Source organism: Dryobates pubescens, chromosome Z (assembly GCF_014839835.1).
Source record: "Dryobates pubescens isolate bDryPub1 chromosome Z, bDryPub1.pri, whole genome shotgun sequence".
NCBI classification, from domain to species: Eukaryota; Metazoa; Chordata; class Aves; order Piciformes; family Picidae; genus Dryobates; species Dryobates pubescens.
In genome coordinates, this window is record NC_071657.1 from 32,863,594 (window position 1) to 32,884,116 (window position 20,523).

Consider the following 20,523-nt stretch of genomic DNA (forward strand, 5'->3'; position numbering starts at 1 on the left):
AATTAAATACCAATGAACATGCAGCCTTTTAGTACAGATACTGCTATATGACAAATGGTGCATGCAACACCATTTGAATTCAAACCAGTGCATAACTACACTCATGCATACAACACAGTAGTGAAGACATACTACATTATAACAGATGTAACAGTAAGCATACTAACATATTATATGAACTGCAAATACTTGAACATGTTGCAAAAGAATTTTACCTGATTTTTTTTATTTTTTTAAAAACAAACAGGGCACAAAGGAACTGGCCATACAAGGTTAAGACTCGCCCCTTTCTCTGATGATGACGGTGGTTTGCAGATGAACATAGGACCGCTTGCCCCCTGCAGTTAGCTCAGTAGTCTTGCTTGCTAGTCCTCCTGTTCCTCCACTATGTTGAAAATGAAATGCTTCTGTTCATCTTGCTGCCCAAGAAAGCCATCTTGACTTCACATGTGTTACAAGAGTTATCACTGGATAATTTATGTTGCAACATGTGGATTTAGCTGGCTTTTATTTATCATTATGTGTAACTGCTGACCCTTGGATCATGCATCCATTTATTTGATCAAGAATTCACATATTACATTTATTATAGAAAAGAATAAGTGCAACTGATTAATACTACTCTAGTAGTACTAGAGTACTCCTACTACTACTCCTATTTATCCAGCAGTGAAAGAATCTTGACACTTCAAATGAATAACCATAAAGAGGGGGAAAAAAATCTGTTGTAATTTGTACATAGACATTAATTTTTCCTCAAATCAGAACCACAATTATGACAATACCTCTTCTCAGGCGCCACCAAGGTTGTTAAGGTCTGATGAAGAATCTGACAAGTTAAAGTGCTTGCTCACTGATTTCGCGTGAAGATAAATGTATCACTGCAAGTTTTAACATTTTACAAAAAGTGAAAAAGCAAACCAGAAATAAGTTACAGGCCAGGAACTACAGCACTAGGTGGCTGAAAAGAAAGATCACTGACCAAACTGTTTACAGTGTAACTTCAATCCATCTCCTGCAGTTGAAAGCACAGTTCTTCATTTACCAGACTGGTCCATGCACACACACTAATGTATATGCTTTCCTAATGCATTAAGTAGAACAGCTGTGATTTTCAAAGCCTTTCAAAATATCCAGACATCTCTTTCCCATTAACTTATTTAAAATGGGTGTCTAATTGACTAGATAACTGGAAATCCTAGCCCAATTCTTAAATAATTTCTATCATTCAGCCAACAATTTTAGTGCTCTTTACAAGCACTAATTAATTTAATCACAGAGTGGGATGGGGCTAATAATTTCTGCAAAACAATGCCCAAAGTTTGCAACAGAGCCAGAGACAAAACATCTCATCCTACTATGCATAAGCCACAGAAGTTTTTCCGCTAGGAGCTGGGGCTATTCATCTTACTTTGGTGGTTTGATCCTCCTCAAAGCTAGCAGAGACATAACATGACATATGAAGTAAATGGAATGCAGAAGAGAGGCAAACTTAGGATTCCTAGTGACTGACTTCTTAGGGCTGAGTTCTGTAATGTGGAGGAAAAGCAGGCAGTGATAGGGAAGTGACACATTGCTTAGAAAAGGAGTGGTTTATATATGTCAAGTTTGATGCATGCTCATCAGGAAGAGAGGCATCTAGACTTCCACACTAAATCAAGTAACTTAGCTCATCTTTTCTAACTGCTTTTCAGTCAGACTTAGTAAATACTGAATAATGCCACAAGTCATATTAACCCAGCCCAGATCACTCACTTCTGCAACTGGTTTTGCAAGGTTTTGGGAAAAATAGCACATAAAACAGGTATCACACATACAGTAGGATCAATTGTACAGTTATGGGTCAGAAAGACATTAGAGCTGCCTTTACAACTGTTTCTCCAGTTATGGGAAACAGCATAAATAAGTTTACACAACTCCATACACAGAGAGGCTGTTGCTGCAGCTGTGGATCTAAGTTTCTCAGATGGAGCAGTCACAGATAACATTACTAGACCTACAGACCCAATTCTCAGTCATACTTCATCACCAGCCATCAGGCTACAAAGACAACTCTTTGTTACTGGTGGCAGGCTGCAGAGAAATCAGCAATGGAAACACCTAAATATAAATGTATAACATAGTAGACACGAAAGTAACTTTCAGGTGCTTTTATTTTACTTGTAATCAAAGGGTAGCACAGACCATTTGGTGCCAGGTGTCTTCCTAAGAAGGAATTGGTGCCTGTAATATCAGAACATCAGCATTGTTAATTCAGCACTTACCTTGAGGCCTATTTTATGTTTCTTCATGCACATGAGCAAGTTAATAAAAAAATATGAATTTTAATAATTCCTTAATAATGTTTACCTAGTAAAAAACAAGCTTGAATGTGAAATGCTACATGAAGAAGCATGTACTGAAGACATGGCAAGGGGATTTCTAGAGCCACAAGAACTGGTGAAATGTAGATTAAAATGCTAGACCCTGATTCAAAAGTCACCTAAAAACTCCTACTTCCCAAAAAAAGCTTTATATCAGGAACTACAGGGTCAGAGTGGTGGATCTTCATTGTTTTATAATAAACAGAATATTGAAGATGCCAAGTAACAAGCAAAACACGAATATATGGCTTCATACTTGCTCTAGGTGTGGTCAGCTGAAGATGAGCCAAGAAAATGCCCACCATGTGGTCAAATACACTATAAATTCAACAGAAAAATGTACATAATTCTAAGCTTGTTTCAAGTAGAATCAAAGAATATTTTTTGTATTGAGGGAACTCTAAGATAAAGGTGCTTTGTGCAGACCACATTGCTTTAGATCAGCAAATATGCTTAAATATATTAATGTCAGAGTTCTGCCTTTAAGCTAGATAACACAAAAAGTGCAACAGCATTCTAATGAAGACATATAGTGGAAAAGACTGTTTAGAAAAATAAAGCCAAATCCAGTTCGCTTTCAGGTATAAATACAAAAAAAAAAACAATTGTAAAAACTGTTTCATAAGACAGTATCGTTTCACTTCCAAGTGGTAAACACAAATGTGCCACTTGCACTGGAAATGGAAGTCTGCCTAGACATGAAATTATTTTAAAAGGTCACTGCTGTAAACACCACAGAAATGTACACAATGAGTTTTTAAAAGTATAGAAATAAAATTCTCAAATGACTCCATAGTCTATATTGCCTGAAACCCAGAATTCTGTTCTTTACCTGTCCTTGTGCTTTTAAACCCGTCATCAACACAGTATCTTGACAAATTGATGATTAACACTTTGTGAGGACTTAAAAAGTCCAATTTAAAGCTGCAGTATGCAAGTGTAACTCAGGGGCAATGCATACAGACCACAGGAGCAGCATTCAAACCTAAATGCAAGTAATTTTTCTCATTTAATAAAATACTTAGCTGTCTGTAGTATGACAAATGGTTTATGATAGACTAATAGCAGCTGCCAGACACTGTACACAGTCATATCACTTTGTATATGTTCCTTTCTTTAGAAAGGACTACACTATCTTGTTGCCAGAATTTGAAAAGTTTCAGTTACTAGATGTCAGTGCTACAGTCCTCTGAAATCAATGAGCTCAGCTTTTCAAGTGAAAATGGCCTGAAAAACACCATCTCCTGTAGGTCTCAGAAAATAGTCTCCTAGAAAAAAAAAATTCATGAACACTTCTTAAGATAGTGCTGTACTTATGTACTGCTTTTACAATAATATCATGACAGACCTAAAATAACTGTAACAAGAACCTTATATAAACTTATTGTTTCTTATATAGAGCCTGGAAAAGACAATTCTTTCATTTGTCTCTGGCACCACCATGGCGTATTTTCATTTACGCCCGTTGTATAGTTATATGACTACAAACCAACTCCCTTGATTGATTTTGACAAATGCATTGTATTTAAATATATTCTAATTCTCAATGACTTAAATGCCATGAAATTGATACCTAGATAAGTGCCTTATTTAGCATAACAAACACAATTTTTTGGCATATCAAAAGACCACAAAGAAAATATCCTCAAAGTCCCGATAAAGCTATATTAATATCACGTGAGAGATTTCCCTGTAAAAGAAAAAAAAAATTAAGGGACTTATGGTATCCAGAAGTTATTTATTACATGCTTTGCCATCTTACTGTCCTTCACACAATTCAGAAGTTACTTTAAATAACACACTTGTACAAAGTCTTACCTTGCAATCTGTGTTCTAGTATTGAAGTCAAGAGATCTCATTGAGCGTAAGACTTCTATACACCCCAAGTACTGTAAGGAAAAAGAAACAGTTGGAAAACATATTATAATTATTGAGTACAGGGTCGGGGGGGGATGCAGATAATCATTACAATGCATTGGATCATTCTTACTTTTACATTTGATTTCTTCTGTGTGTCAGGTAGGTTTTTATTATTATGTTCTTATATGTCAGAGATCTGCTCCAGAAACATTTTACTTCATTTAAGTCTCAATTTTGACTCAATGTATGTTTTCACATTTAATCTAATCACTGTAATACACCTAGTTCAGAGTGTGCTGATGTGCTTTTTAATTTTCCTTTAACTTAATTATTCCATTTTAGATGTAAAGCTAATCAAAGTAAAGAATAATATTAATGAAAAAGGAAGTGTGGCAAAGCAAATCTGTCTAGCAGTGGGTAGCAGGATGATCTTATTTAAGACAAAGACAATTAAAACTCTTTAGAACAATAAATCATGTCAGGGAAAGCTGAAAAAATCACCAGCAATCCAAAGAGGACTCTTTAATAAACCAGCTCAGGAGAAGATGGGATTGTGTATTTTCATTAATGACACCAGTATAACCTTATCTAGGAAAATGGTAACAAAAAATACCAGTAACCCATGCTGGTGATCAACAGGGTCATGCAAAAGAAGTACATCCAAGATCATAGCATTATAGAATCATAGATTCTATTGTTAGAGTTGGAAGGGACCTCAAGGATCATCTAGTTCCAACCCTGCCCCTGCCATGGGCAGGGACCCCTCACACTAGATCAGGTTGCCCAGAGCCACATCCAGCCTGACCTTAAAAACCTCCCAGGATGGGGCTTCCACCACCTCCCTAGATGAAGGTTAGTTACTAGTAGTAAAAGAACAGAATTATTGACCCAGACTTCTGCCCAGCACACTAAGAAAAAGAGGGAGTACCATTAGAAAAAATACTACAATATAGCAGCATCTGCACAGCTACACACCTGACCTTTGAAAGTCAGGAGAAAAAGGGATCAGTCTTTACATACTAAGCTTGGCAATGTTATTCTAGTATTGGTTTTACATACCCACTTTTATAACAATTTTATATCAGTGCTTTGACCTATTCACAGTGCAATACAATCTACTTGTGAATGAAACTGGTGCAAAAATTTAAAAAAAAAATAAAAAGATCAATGAGGTCACCACTTTGAGTCTGCTTGGGAGTTTTATTTATATTGAAAAATGATCTTTTAAAGAATTGCCACATCAGTAATCTAGAATTTCAGCAGTGCTTTTTCTGTATAAACATGTAATTCACAGTGTTTAAAAGCTGAGGATGTATCTAGGTTTTTTTCATGTCCATTATTATTTAATTTATTGCTATCAAATGTTGCAAAGTTACTACAACACTGACAACAATAAAATAACTCCTATTCATTAAATTGCTCAAATTTGGATTATAATAGCCAACAGTTTCTGGAAAGGGTTGTTCCAAGATCCATTTCCTAGAATTTCCTGGAAATATTTAGAGATCTCCTGCAATCTTATCTCATGATTTTTTAAAATCTTGTAAAATCTTCTTAGAAAATGTCATGCCATGAATATCCTGGTGTATGGAGCTTTTAAGATATGGGTCATACTCTCAAAGTGCTTAGGCTATCATCATTCCTCTAGCAGTGCAAAATTAGGTAACCCCCTGTATCATATTGCAAGTAGATTCCCTTTTAAGGTATACTTCTCCCTGAACACTTACAGCATCCAGAACAACATTTTCATGCTCTCACACAGGAAGTTAACTATTACCTCTATTTTTAAGCACGTCAGGGAGTGGTTTGATTTGCCTGCAGATGAAATTCATTAAACATCAGTTGAGATAATCAGCTAGTCAGTTAACTTATGCCAATACACAGCAATGAAAGGTATTTTCCTGTACTCTTTTTATCTATTTTTTATTGTTCAAAGGTATTTCTGTGATTTTTTGTTACTGAAATACTTAGTTTTAATTATTTCATTAACCTGTTCATTTAGACCACGCAATATTAAAACACTCTTGCATTACACTTGTTCCTTGACTTACCTGTGTTTGCTACATGTCTTTTAAAGAAAAGTAATGGTACAAGATTGAAAACCAAATCCAACATTTTTGAAGCAAACTCTGGAAGATAGTTTGACAAATACATGCAGGCGTGCAAATAAATACATAAACACACATGAAGACAAGTCACAGTCAAAACAAACACAGAAATAAACAGACAAATACCCATAAATATACTTAGAAGGCGTGCATTTAGACTCCTTTGAGTCATACTACCTGAGCTGCATTAACAAAAGTAGACACAAAACCAGACTGAAGGAAGGTCAGATGGAAAAATTACCCTGTATTTGTTATATGTATAGCACAGAGACAGCTGAACACAACATAGTAAGGCTTGCAGTATTCCTGACTGATCAAGGCAAGATGGCAACTGATTTTCTGGGATAAAAGATGTGAACACTTAATCACCACGGCATGTTTTCAAGTAACAAAATTACTATAAAAACTGACATTTAAAAGGTCCAAAGGCCAACTACAGGGACATATAACTCACCTACTGCTATGCTTCAATTATTTCCCAAGACCAACATTGCTCTCTAAAATTATCCATTTGATGTACATCCTGACAAGGATCCACAGAAAGAAGACATACAACCAAGATAGCAAGTAAATAAATGATTAATTTATTTCAACAAATAAATATCCTGATTAAAAAGAAATGCTATCTTTTGCTTTAGGCATTCCATAAAACATATAAAATATAGTTATAAAATAATCTACTTCTAAAAAAGTCCTCTTCACCCAGCCCTTTGTATATATTCTAACCAATGAGCTACTATGCACTGCTACTGTGATATTTATGAGCTGCCACTATCATCCTCACTCATTGCTCAGGAAGCAAATATACAGAGATACAGCCCACCTTGAAGAAGCAAGGGTTGGGACCACTAGTTCCAAGGTCTCTCAGAAAATGCTTCACCTCCTGTCTACTTTCTGATATAACTCGTTCAGAGTTTCCAGCTCATACACCTTCATTCAATCATACTATGCCCCAAGAAGAAAGCCTTTCATATGAATGAACACATTTCCATTCAGAGGTTTTAGATTCATAAATAGTACTTTGCATGCTAAACAGCACCTGCTAACAGCAGGAATCTGAAGTAAATCTAAAAGCAATGTGCCACTTACTCCTGGGAACACATCTCTTTCCTTGCATCAGGTTCCAACATCTATGTTATTTAAAATTTTTCCAGATAAACATTTAAGAAGGTTGTATACCTGAGGTTCACCCCTAAGTGAAGATCTTGTCTATATTTCCAAAAGTACCTTTGTCTTCTCCATGATTCAGTCAGAAAATACTTCTTTAACACATAAAAATATTTACTGCATGCTGTGTAGGAAATGGTATTGAATTCTCATAACATTTGTCAGAAATAGTTCAACACACAAACACTGAGTGCATTCACGTTCTTCGAGCAAAAAGGCAAAATTAAGACAGTCACTGTCTGAAATGCCTTTTGCTCCATAAACTGGAACCTACTTTATGGTTTCCTAACAAGCCCTTTAAAGCCCCACATTACTGGAAGAAATCTTGCATACTTTGACTCAGAAGCTAGCAGTAACAACAGAAAAAAAATAAAAATATATGTATCTATAAGAAAAACCTAGCAATATGTAGCTCCACACAGCATGGCAGCAGCTCAGCCTGGGAGTACCAAATGCTTGAATACCGAATGCACTTCTAATAGCAGAGTAGTGTCTCCCTTGCACATGCATAGTAGGAAGATTTGCCCATCACCAACTGTCACAGAAAGTGATTCCCAGTCTCTGAGTCTGAACTACTGGGCATCATTAGCTCACCAAGTAAAACTAAGATGAACTGATTTTAAGGTGTGTAACCAGACCACCACCACCAATTCTGACCGGTCCACAACATTGTATCTGAAATCTGTAATGAGGTTGCATAGCTGCTTTGAGCCTGGGGGCTCAAAAAAACAGATTCAGAGTCTTGGGGTTCTGGGTGGTGTACATAGATCTAATTTTTGCAAATAGAAATCTCTGAAACATTAAGATACCCTGTCAATCTGGTCAATTGCCAGCAAGTTTCTCACCCACAGGCTTAGGACAGGCTTTTATTTGGGAAGTACAGAAGTGAGCAGCTTTTTACTTGCCACACCTGTTCCTCAAATGTATTTCAAGTCATCTGCCTACATTTTGATGGTTGGGGTTTTTTTCTTTCTGTAGGGGTGTTTATTTGGTTGGATTTTTCTGCATGATTTTGTATGGGGTTTTTTTGGTGTTTTGGTGGGGGTTTGTTGGTTGGGTTTATTGTTTTGGTTTATTTTGGTTTTCATTTTGCATTTTATTCTTGTTAGCCAAAGAGCTAGTCCAGAATTAAAGTATACCATGAAAGTACATGAAAAATTAGTACTAATTCACTACTGCAGGTTCATCCTAGCTGAGGACTCTCCTACTTAAAAATAATTACTTTTGTTTCAAGTTCAGATTATATTCTATTGCAACATGCATTCAGGCATCAGTATGACAGTTCCTTCTAATTTCAGATACCATCATTAACAGACAGAAAGGTTTGTGAAATGAGCTCTGATAGTTCTCCAACGTTCCACAATATTCACAACTCACTTTGAAGCTTGCATGTTCCATTCCAGACAGAAAGTAACAATCGATTGAATGAAAATGGAACAGAAAACCTAAAAACAGATCTTCAGAGTGCAACTACAAATAATCATTGACCCTTCACCCATAAATTTATCATCACAAATTGCTCCACAAGACAAGTAAAGCAAGAGAGCTTCTGAACTAGTACAGATGATGATGGATAGGATTGTCAATTGCATTTCTCTTGGAAAAGGGTGGTTCACTTCTTCAAGAATGGGTGAAAAGAGAACACAGCTCTCCAAAGCATACCTCCACTTCTGGCCAACTTCTAGCTTTTTCCCATTTCCTCATGAATGACAACTGGCTTCTGTAGTATTAAAATATTTTATATGCCTCTATATATGCAGATTTGAACAATCCTTAAGTGGTGAATGTAAGTCTACTCTTTCAACAAACTGCCTTCTCCTACCCAAACATAAAGCTCAGATGTGCATAACTATAATAATGCAGGGATTTAGGAGGAAAATGTGTACCTCCCAGGAAAATTAGTGCCTCCCAGAAATTACTTCTATAATTTATGTACTTTGATTTGTTAATTAACATATTCAATGCTATTTTGGCAGTTGATATGTTTACAATGTATTGCTTCTCTATTTTATTCTTTGAACTGAATGCTTGGACATTCAATAATATGAATACTGCTAACATTGTGCTATTAAACTATTTTGGTAAGAGGTAAGCTTCATAGGCTATTGACTTAATAATGATCATAGTAGAGTTACAAAATCTTTTCACAGGAGACTACAGGGAAATAAGACTTTCTCTGTATATCTGTGCCTTGATATATTTTGATTCACTGCACCAAACAGGAATAATGTTTATCATCCAGAGTATAAAATAATACAAAGAAAGGTCATGTTTTAAAATTTTCACTGCATGACTGTGAGTCACTGCATGTTTGCTAGACATCTAGCTTTAATCTTGTAAATCTTTCTACAGTGAATTTCCTGAAGATTTTCACAAAGACTTTCCATTGTAAGTAAAGTGAGACTGAGTTCCAGAGGGATTCTGGCATCAAATATAAAACAAAATTCCTAGCATTAACTAATTAACACTGAAAGGCTGTGACTGTTTTCACCTGAACACGTTAATCTAGATCTAATCCGCTGCCAGTAGAAAAATCAGCTTCTAAACAGTTATATTGTTCTGTTACATATGCCTTTCTTACATTGAGTTGCTTAAATGTTAAAAAAGAATCAATCTGCCTTAACATGACCAAACCAAATTGCATTTATGCATGCCTACTTTTATTTTATACTATGTATATGCATGCGTGATTTTATATCCACACAGACCATGAAATTCTATATACTAACTTCAAGCATGCACAAATATACAGAGCCATTGTTATTAAGAATGATTACAAAAAATCCTTGACTCTAAAATAATGCCATTTTTTATTACTTCTGAAATGCAGTATGTGCATATTCATAACTATTTTAAAGTTTCAGTGGACAGATGTATATGTCTGTTAATAAGCTGATATATATGATTATATATAAAAATATATCAAGATTTGCCAGCACTATGAAGAAATTGGAAATATGTTATTCCTTTTTCTCTCACAGAGATCAGAAAACTTGTGAAGTTCTTCTTCATTAGCTAGTAATTCATATAAACAAAAGGCCTTAGAGAAGATAGGAACTTCTGTTGAATGCCTCCAGATGTTGTTGAAGAGGCAGAGAGAGAGTACAGCATTTGCAAAGAAAAATATACTCATGTGAAACCATTATTAGGACAGAAAGAAGAACAATACTAAGCAATACTTTCCATGTCTGTAAACATATCTCCAAAGTATGACAAAAAATTGACATGACTACATATCAGCAGTTGGCAAAAGGAGGTAACTGGAGATGAGCTGCGCACCAATTCTATCTCGTGAAACATCTCTCACTTAACTACTACTCTGACTGTCTATCATTGAGCAACTTGAATTGCAATTCATAATGCTAACCTAAAACTACATTCATAAATATTGTTCACTTCAAGCTACCAACACAAGTCAGACTAAGTCTTTCACATGAACAAATCTTGCATCTCACTGTATCCAGGGCATTTTCCACAACTCTGATCCTGCAAAACATCCATAATAAATGATTTCTTGGTGTGTTTTTTTCATAATATTTTTAGGTGTGCATTTCATAGGAACTCTTCTATCCTCCCTGTTGGCTGTGTCATGGGTGGCCTTCAACAACTAGGATGAATGTATCACAGAGACCATGATTCAAAGGTAGCATTTGCTAACCTGGACAAAGCTGTCTTTCTTTCCCTCCAAAATTTCTATTCTAATTTCTGTCCAAAATATGCTCAATTTGCAAACTAAATTATTTTTTTCTGATTTGCCTACTCTGCCTATCCAGCTGGAAACCTTCTACAGCAGCAGACCTTCACTGTAGGAACTCTACAGAGCAGTTGGGCGTGGTAGCAAAAGCACTGTACTTAGGTGTTGTGTATGTCTCACCCCTGCCAGTAATTTCCCGGACACCCTCAAGCAAATTAGTTAAAACCTCTACCTTTTCATGTCCTCTTCAGTAAAATCAAATGGATTGATATTTTGCATTAAATAGTACTTTGCATTAGAGCTTGTAAATAAACCTCACTTTGTAGACTAGGAGTATCTATTAATCAGCTTTTCATAGCAGTATTATTAGTGTTATTATCTGCTCTACAGTAAACTGAGCCAGACTTCACTGCCTTCTTAATGTTGCTGAAGTGCTGTAAAAGAAACAGGTTCAATGCATGAGCCAGTGCAGCTTGATTTCACACCAGGTCCTTGTAAATCTCATTAATTATGAAGCTTTTTATCATGTCTGGGTGTTGTTAAGGATTACATCTAGGAGCAGGACCATACTAGAAACTGCCTAGAAAAACAAATTAGAAAAGCCAAGAAAAGGCTTTGGGTAGATTGAAAGCATTTGGCTGATACATTTTGAGCTGTTGATTTTGGTGTTTACAGTGCAGTTTCACAATTCTTTCCTTTCAGGAAACTGCATGGTTTATTAACTTGGCCATTCCTGCTCAGACTTTAGGAAAAAGGAAGTAAAAACGAGTGACACTGTAGCATCTGTATTCAACATGCAGTGACAAGACATGGCCCCTCTATTTGGTAGCAAAGGTTGTGTTTCTAAAACAATCTTCTTTCTTGGAAAGTTTAAAATACTTTCAAAATGCCCTATGGTTAATTAAAGAAGCTCCCCCATAAGGAAAGGGACAATTCTGTCTCAGGTAATTACTTCATCAGAGGTATGCAGTGTCAAATGTCAATCAGGATCATAATGTCCAATGAGACATGCACTCCTTCACATAATTCCTACACCAGTAAGAGCCAAAAGTGGGAATCAAGGCATTTTAATACAACATATCTGGAAAGATGGAAATGCTGCTGAGCAAGACAGTATCTTGAGATAAAATACATCTCTTTTTGTCTGTCCTTTCTGTTCAGGTATTCAACCAATTTATGTGTCTCAGGAATTGTTCAAAGACAATGAAAAGTCAAAAATCCCTGTATCAAAAAATACAATGTGATGGTGCTATGTGAAAAAAAGACCTAGACATCTTTTACTCTTTACCTCACATGATTTTATTTGCATGCTCTTGTACTCTATTTCATCTTTTATCTTCTTGCTTGTCTAATCTAAAAGGGCTTTTTTTTAGTCTTTAAACTTTTGGGTCTGACTGGGATCATCAACATCTTGAGATGGAAATCTTTCCTGGCCCTATGAAAACTGATTTGAAAAAAATCTAGGAAAATATCTATCCCTTATTAAAAAAACATTCTAGGTCACCATTGGGCACATTAACCAGTTGCACCCAATCCCCCTCTGAAAATACACAATGACTGGAAATGTGGTTTTATTTGAGTGCCATCATTATTCTTATCACAGCTCACATGGACAGGTTCTGCCTCTGCTCTGGCTGGTGCAGCCAAAGGCAGAGCTACATCACATTTTACCATAAATGTTCACAATCAAATGAAATGTGAATATTCCATGACTATGCAGAACTGCAGAGAAGCAACACTAACACCCTCTTGCTCTACAACTAGGGAATTAGTTTCATTCTCAGGACGGTAATCATCCTGAAAGAGTGTCTGTAGCTGGGAAGGTTGGTTGACTATCCCAGGGCAGATGCATGGTTTTTTTTTCCACATTGCAGAGAAGAAAATATAATACAGATAATTTCTGCATTCACTTCAGCTTTCTACCATGAAATGAAGATGGGCTGCAGCACAAGTATAGCTAGTGTGTAAGAGAAGGTTCCTTAACAGGTTATGTGGCTAGGGGACAGAAGATTGCTCTGTCACTGGGACAAAGTGCCAGCAGCAGAGTAAGGCATGGGTTTTCCCTGAAGATTTCAGTTCCTTCCTGTGTTTTCTTTATGTTTGCAGTGACAGATATTTACATTGAGCGCACAGTATTCTTATTGTAATCATTATTTGAAGACAAGTAGAGAAACCAACAATTCAGTTTCCATGGGAAACCAAAGAGTTCTGGCTAAAGGCAATTTTACCTCCTAAACAAAGTAGTTAAATTAATTAGTGAATTTTAAAACTGTAAATTGCTAGTAGGACTGTATAATTTTTATTTTAAATAAATAAAGATCTGACTTTAATTATTCAAATCAGTATTAACAGTGTCCAAATTTTGTCATGAAATAACCCTGGGTGTAGAAATTATGCCAAAGTTTCTGAGGAATTTTGCAAACATTCCAAATGTATTGCATAACAGACATTCATGCTGAAAGTTGAATCCTTTGGCACATAAATCGTTACAGACTTTGCTTTCTATGAAAGGTGTGCAAATGTTCTGTAATAGTACTTGATTTGTGTAATTAGAATAACATTAAAGACTCAACTCTATGATTTCTGCTCATAGGACCTGATTTAATTTCTGTGGAAAATGCTTTTATTCGTATTGGTGGGCTGCAAAATAGGCCCTCAGTGTTTCGAATCCAAGGAACTCAAAAAATAGGTTTTCATCAGAGCAACAGGCATCACTACCATTCTTTTCCAGCCCACATAACAGTGAAAGTAAAATGCAAAGGACTGACTGCAAAGGAATATGGCATATTGGGATGGATCAATTGCTAAAACAAATACTGTCGTGGTCACTTCTCTCTCCCCTAATCTGTATGTATGCAGCATTAAAACCCACAGTGATGAGCCAGTTTTGTTAAGTCTTTGAGCCCTGGTTACCAGTGTTTGGGTACCTGGGTTGAGGATAGCAGACTCTGAACTGAAGGATCAGCATTCAGTCCTATCATCAGCATATGGCTAACACAACCCACTCTTAACCATGTAAGCCCCATTACAAAGACCATGGTTTGCAGCTGTGTTCCTTATTATTAGAATCACATGCACAAAATCCTACTGTGTATGTTTTCACTCAGGCCATTCCAAACTATCAATCATTAACACTACTGCAACTTCAAACAAAAACTTTGCACACATTTGTCTGTAACAGAGGGAGACAAATTCAACATCAACCAAAAAAACCACCTGAGTAGTCTTGCTGTATTGTTAATTTTTTTTTTTTTTCCTTTAAATGAGTGTAGTTAAAGGAATAAGAAGTGTGTGTGGGGAACTTCTTATTTAGTTTTCTTGCAGGCTACACTGGATAGTTTTCAAACAAGTGAGCATAGAGTTCCACCACAAAGCCATGAAGCATTGGTATCTTGTTCGTACTTTAAACCAGCAACAAATTGGTTCTGGTCAGAACAGAAAGGAAAAAAAAAAAAAAGAGAGAGAGAGAAACATTCTTCTAAAGAGCCCTGAAATCTTCCAGGGGATTGCTGTGTATGTTGCAGTTTCCACCATGTTAGCTCCATTTCAGACTGCAATTCATAGTCTGGGTTGGCCACTAAACAGAAAAGTAATTTTGTAAATTCTGTGTCTACTTTCAGGGATCTGATAAAATCACAGCTGCACTGCATATATGCTGAAAGCAATACTACAGTACAGAATAAAAGGATGCAGTAAGAGCAATTCAGTACATCCTTAAGCACATACTTAACTTCCAGTATATAGAAATAGCCTGAATTATTTCAATGAGCATGTGCCCATAAATAGCATCTTGCAGAATGTTAGCAGAACTGAGGCTTTCACTTGGTGATGTGTTTGAACAGCTTCACAAAAGATGTCTATTTTCCTGATCAAATATAAATAGCTCTTATCCACCCCAAGGCATGAAAATGTTAAAATATTAAAGAAATTATTGTAGTTAGGATTATACTCTTTAGAAGCTTTGCCATAATATTAATAATTTAATACATAGTTCCTGTTTACCACTATCCTACAACCATTTTTAAGCATCAGAACTACATTGCCCATTTAAAAAATGGGTAGTATGTGAAAACATGGAGACAGCAGTAAAGTTACAGATTTGCCATATGTTGCACAGAGGGAGTTTGTGTCTCTTACCTCAGAAAATTCCAATATGAGTTAAAAACTGCCAGTCAGTTTTATATTTGCCCTATCAATTTACCCTGTCCCATAGATAATTTTCATGGTTTGAATGTGGATTAATGAGAAAATAGTAACCCAATGCATACTTACATGCAAAATGATAAAAGCTTTTCTGGTTAATATGAAATCTGATTTTTGTCTCATTTAACTAATGGCATATGGAATTTTCTGAAAGGCATATGGTACTAATTAAACATGGCATGAGTCCCCCAGACAGTCAAAATAGCCATGAGGTATCCAAGGAATGTTTCCCTTCAGTGTACATTATCTATGTATTGATTTGGCAGTCTGAATGCATAAAAGCCCTGGGAATTAACAATGTTTAATGATGTGGGAACTGCACTTCTATTCTTATCTATATGACTGCTGTGGTTGCTAAGGAAAACTCTGAGATAGTTAATGAACAGTCAAATTATGAACTAAACAGGACCAGTTTATTTTCATTCATTGATTAACCATTTGTTCTGAGACTTATTTTTTACCTTTGTTTTTACATTCAGAGCACTGTTTCATGACTGAATGTCAGGCAGCACAAAGTTACAGGTATCACCCTGTTTTTCAATAGAAACAACAATCTAGACTAAAGAAATTTTAACAACATTAACAAACACCCAAAATGTAAGTTGTATGGTGCTAATGATTCCTTTCAAAAATTCTAATATACATAATTTGTACAAATACACTTTCAGGTACTTGACATCAGCTGCACTGATTAAAATATTTGTTCTACTATCAGTATTAGATATGGGTTAATTATTAACTGTAAATGTTAAGTCCACTTCTGTATAGTTTTCAATCTCTTCTCAATTCAAGGATATCAGCACCTTCTACCATACAGAAGGTAGACCACTGACAAAATAAGAAAATGAATACTGTGTTTGTTCTGCTTCATAATGATCACTTCAAGTAAAACAAACTGCAGCAGTGAATTCTTACAGTCATTGTCTTTTCTATTTACAATATAACTAAGCAAAATGAAAAACAAAGTAGTTGAATTCCCCGAGCTAGTGGAGAATGGTAAGTGACCCTTCATTAACCAGAGCGTTTCTATGCAAAAGGACAACAAGGTCTCAACACCACTATATCTAGCATCAGTGGGTTATTTTATCCAGACACTTCTCAAACAGTAACAGAGAAGTTTGTGCACTGAATGGTAGCACTGACTCTTTTGTAGATCCTGTACACAGTAGCAAAAAAAGACAGTGCAGTTTCAGTGGTGTTCTGAATTTTCCAACTTACTCAGTCTGTCATTACTTGCAAAACCTACCATCACCACTAACATAAAGAAATGAAAACTGCTTCCTAGTGCTCTGTTACATATGCAGTCTGGTTTTGTAAAAAGAAATGAACCAGTGAGAGTTAAGCAGCAAGGGTGTCACTCACTTTTAAAGTATCCTGACACAAAGTCACACTGTGACTTTTATACCCAAAATAAGATCATGTTAAAAAATAGATCTGTAATCTTATTAATAGTTTGCTACAAAACAGTTCAAGTTACAAAAGCCATTGGGCAAATAAAACAGGGTGACTGAAGAACAGTTTCTGGCTAATCATGCTATTTTTACGTTTTCTGCACACTGCGCTGGAAGATGTAAACAGAATATTACCTGACTACAAACACATTTCACATTCTCTTCTCTCAAAGGCTCTAATTTAACAGTTAATTTCAAAATACTTTCAAAGCATATGGATATATTACCCTGTAAATTTAGGATTCTGTGCTCTTAACATGCTGTATCAATGAAATGAGAAGAGCAATAACATTTAAGGTGGCTGAATTCCCATTATGTAAAGCAAGCTGCATTTTCCTGCTCAGCAGTATTTCTATTTGTGGAACATGATAAAAATTGCGCTCTGTGTCTTTCTGCTGATTTCAAATGTAATTTAATTTTTAAAACACACATGTCCTTAGAGTTATTTTCAAATTGAAATATCATGCAAAATTAACAGTTCTTCACACATCAAGGAGTCTTTCTTTCCTCCTCTATATTGCACCAGACATATTGAAAGCCTATGTATCCAAGATATATACAGTATGCTACGTAACACTGAAAACCTAAACTCAGCATAAGGGAAAAACCCAAACAAAACAAAAAGTAAGAAAAACAGCTTTTAGCTTGGGAACAGAATTTTTGCACAGCTATAGAACATTACCTGAGAAAGACCCTATTTGCCGGCTTGCCCTAATTTAACAAATTAACACAGCTTCTCAGCCCTTGCCTTGCACCATTTACATACCATGCATTAAGCAACAAAAAGAAAAGGAATGTACAAATAGAGACCCTGTCAGCCTGTCTACCCTGTCATCAAAACCAGCAGAAAATTTTTCATTGATAAAAACACAGAATGGAAGAAATCAGACCAACCTTCACAATGTATGTCACACCAGGTCCCAGGATCTTCTCACTCGAGTGCAGCCATCCTCGAGAGGATTTATTGACGGAGCTGCTACTTTGATTCCAGTCTTCACCTCCCGGGTGCATTTCGTCTGACCGTGTTTTTTTCCCCATACTCATCTTGCTCATGTCCTGCTGAGAACACGAAGTAGCAGAGACAAGATTACATGTGTTGTCTGAAGCCCCTGCTGCTGAGCTAGAAGCACTTGAGCTTCCCTGCAACTTGGAGACAGCAAGCTCCTTTACTGCAGAGGAGAGGTTTTTGATACCCAAAAGGCTGCCTGTGTTAGAGAGTTTCAAGTGGGACACTTTATGGATGAGGGTACATAGAGTGGTGGGTCCATCTTCCTGGTCCTTGCGGAGAACCTCTGGTGAGACCAGGTACGAAGATGCTGTTGAAGTCGTAGCAACTGCTGAGACCTTGCTGTTCATGGACAAATTGTGAATAAGATCATCAACTGATGTCACTGAATCATTCCTGAAGCGGTTATACTTGGTACGTTGAAGCATGCCCTTCTATCTGGTTTCCTGCATATGTTCTGGCAAATCTGATGCCAACACAAGAGATGCCTGTGCTAACATAGATAGCAATTCATAACGACATCGATAGATAGCAAGAGTTTGGGGGTGAAAAAAAAGAGAGAAGGCTATAAGGAAGAACCAAAAAAAAAAAAATTTTTAAAGAAATTTGTTATGATTCCCCGTTAAGGTTGGGTGAAGTAACAGTTTTCTGTGACAGAGATCCCAGTCCTGCTTAGAGCTGCCAACTTGCTCACAGCAGAAGCATGACTCACACAAATGAGAAGGACCCTTTTCAACAAAAGGCTCAGTGAACACTGCAAATCACTTCCTGTAGCAAAAAAAAAAAAAAAAAATCCACCCACTTACAGCACACTAGCACCAATCAATTCTCAAATTTCCCTTTCCTATCTTCTCAAATAGATACTTCCTTTCAACCTTTAATTCACCACCACTACCACCCCCCCTTTTGGTACCAACGGCAATTAATTACCTTTAAAAGTGAATTAACTACCTTACTGAAACACCACACTTAATTCTTCCATTTAAATGTTCTCCCACCTCACATATTTGTGAATGTATAAGGAAGTCACAATTTGATAGCAAATATCTGGATAACTTTTAAGCATATATACCCACCATCACCACCCTCCCCTACATCCCCCCAACCTCCACCCCCAGCAATACACAGACACCTGAAAGGTTGTCAGAACATATGACAGAACTACAGAATATACACATTTTCTTCCACAAAAGCAGTCTAACATACTTTACAAGTGCCTTTGTGTCAGTGCTATCTCTCATGGAAATTGTTGCATCCAATTTTTGATGTAACAACAACCTTCTGTTCTAATAAAGAAATTATATAAGTACCTATCTGTGAAGAAAAGTATTTTTCTGATGTCCAACCACTGGCTTAACAGATGCATTTTCATTCACTACTCATATTCACTCCAAAGAAAAACATGAAGAGGATCTTCAAATGACTGGAATATTTTGTGTAATTCTGAAAAACTGAAAAAAACTAAAAGATCATTCAAAACTCCAAGTAGCAGCAGACTGTCACCCTGCAGTGGGAAAAAAAAAAAAAAAATTAGAAAAAAGCACCTGATCTTATTAAGCACAAATATCAGCCACAGACACTTGGATCTGAGAAGTAGCAAAGCATGCAGAAAACTGGTATGTCACATCTCCTGTACTTTTTTTTTTTTAATACAAAATGCATACAGCATTGTGACACACAATGGCCATCACCAGCCACATACATCTTTTTTATAAACTGATGTTTGCAAAACATCTTTTGGATGCAGAACAATACACTGCATTATAAACAAATTGAGACCACAGAAGCTGCATATTTCAAAGTTATTTTTTTAAACAGATTACTAACTGCAGCACAATTTAAAGTAAAAATCCTACTGAATTCCTTCCCTTTCCCATGACTAAAGGCTGCATTATACAAAGTGCAAATACAATGAAACAGCCAGATCAAATACAGTTATTTAATTAGTATATTCATGACACATTAAATTAAGTCAGCACCTCTTATCCGAGCAGTGATGAATAATGGCAATGTCCTAGTCAGTGTGAAAGGAGGTTTGTAATGATGTGCAGAATAGCCCTTCATCACCACACTGCGAACCTGCTACAGCATCCACACAGCATTCATTCCTCTCTTCATCCTCCTAGCATAGCAACAGCAACTGTACACACTACAGCCTATTTTTGTGTGTCTCTACTGCCCAGAAAACCCTATCACTCCCAAATGCCTCACTTCATTAGAAGCGGCTAGCGAAACTGCAAAATGTGAATGAGATTTTGTGCGTGTGAATGAAAGTGCTGGCTAGCTTCCCCACAGTTCTGTGAATGAAGCGAGGCCTTGAAGCCTCTGCCAGGCAATCCCTTGGGTGCTCACCAGCTCAGCCAATACCAGCCGACTTTGATGACTCATTCAACAAAGGCTTGCTAAATAGTGGAAGATCCCATTTCCAGCACAGGCGGAACATTTTCTGCGGCAACAACAGAAAATGAAGCCAGCTTCTGAGCAGCTGAGGGTGGGTCGCAAAAGCTCTGTGGAAGGGAGGGGATTGCCAGAGAAGTGCATGGGGTGTGCACAGGGGTGGCAGGTTAGGAAAAACAGGGTGTCAGATCTGGGTTCCTCCCCAGCTTGTTCATTCAGTTGGTTCATTTACATCCAGGACAGGAACATGAATGTGCACATTTCATTTGATGTT

The 20,523-nt window shown here is 36.6% G+C and overlaps 1 protein-coding gene across 3 annotated transcripts in view; it reads right to left on the minus strand.

Annotated features, from left to right (window-relative positions):
• SHC3 (SHC adaptor protein 3) overlaps window positions 1–20,173 on the minus strand; it is a 67,055-nt gene extending 46,882 nt beyond the window's left edge. The window contains exons 1-3 of one of the 3 annotated variants that reach the window (XM_054177893.1): window positions 19,832–20,173; window positions 17,741–17,902; window positions 4,182–4,252 (exon numbers count right to left, since the gene is read on the minus strand). In XM_054177893.1, coding sequence (XP_054033868.1) covers window positions 4,182–4,252; window positions 17,741–17,899 — 230 coding nt within the window. In that variant the 5' untranslated portion in view covers window positions 17,900–17,902; window positions 19,832–20,173. Of the gene's footprint in view, window positions 1–4,181; window positions 4,253–17,740; window positions 18,587–19,831 lie in introns of those variants that run through there. The other 2 variants (XM_054177894.1, XM_054177892.1) reach the window with 2 other exon arrangements.
• Window positions 20,174–20,523: the final 350 nt, after the last annotated feature.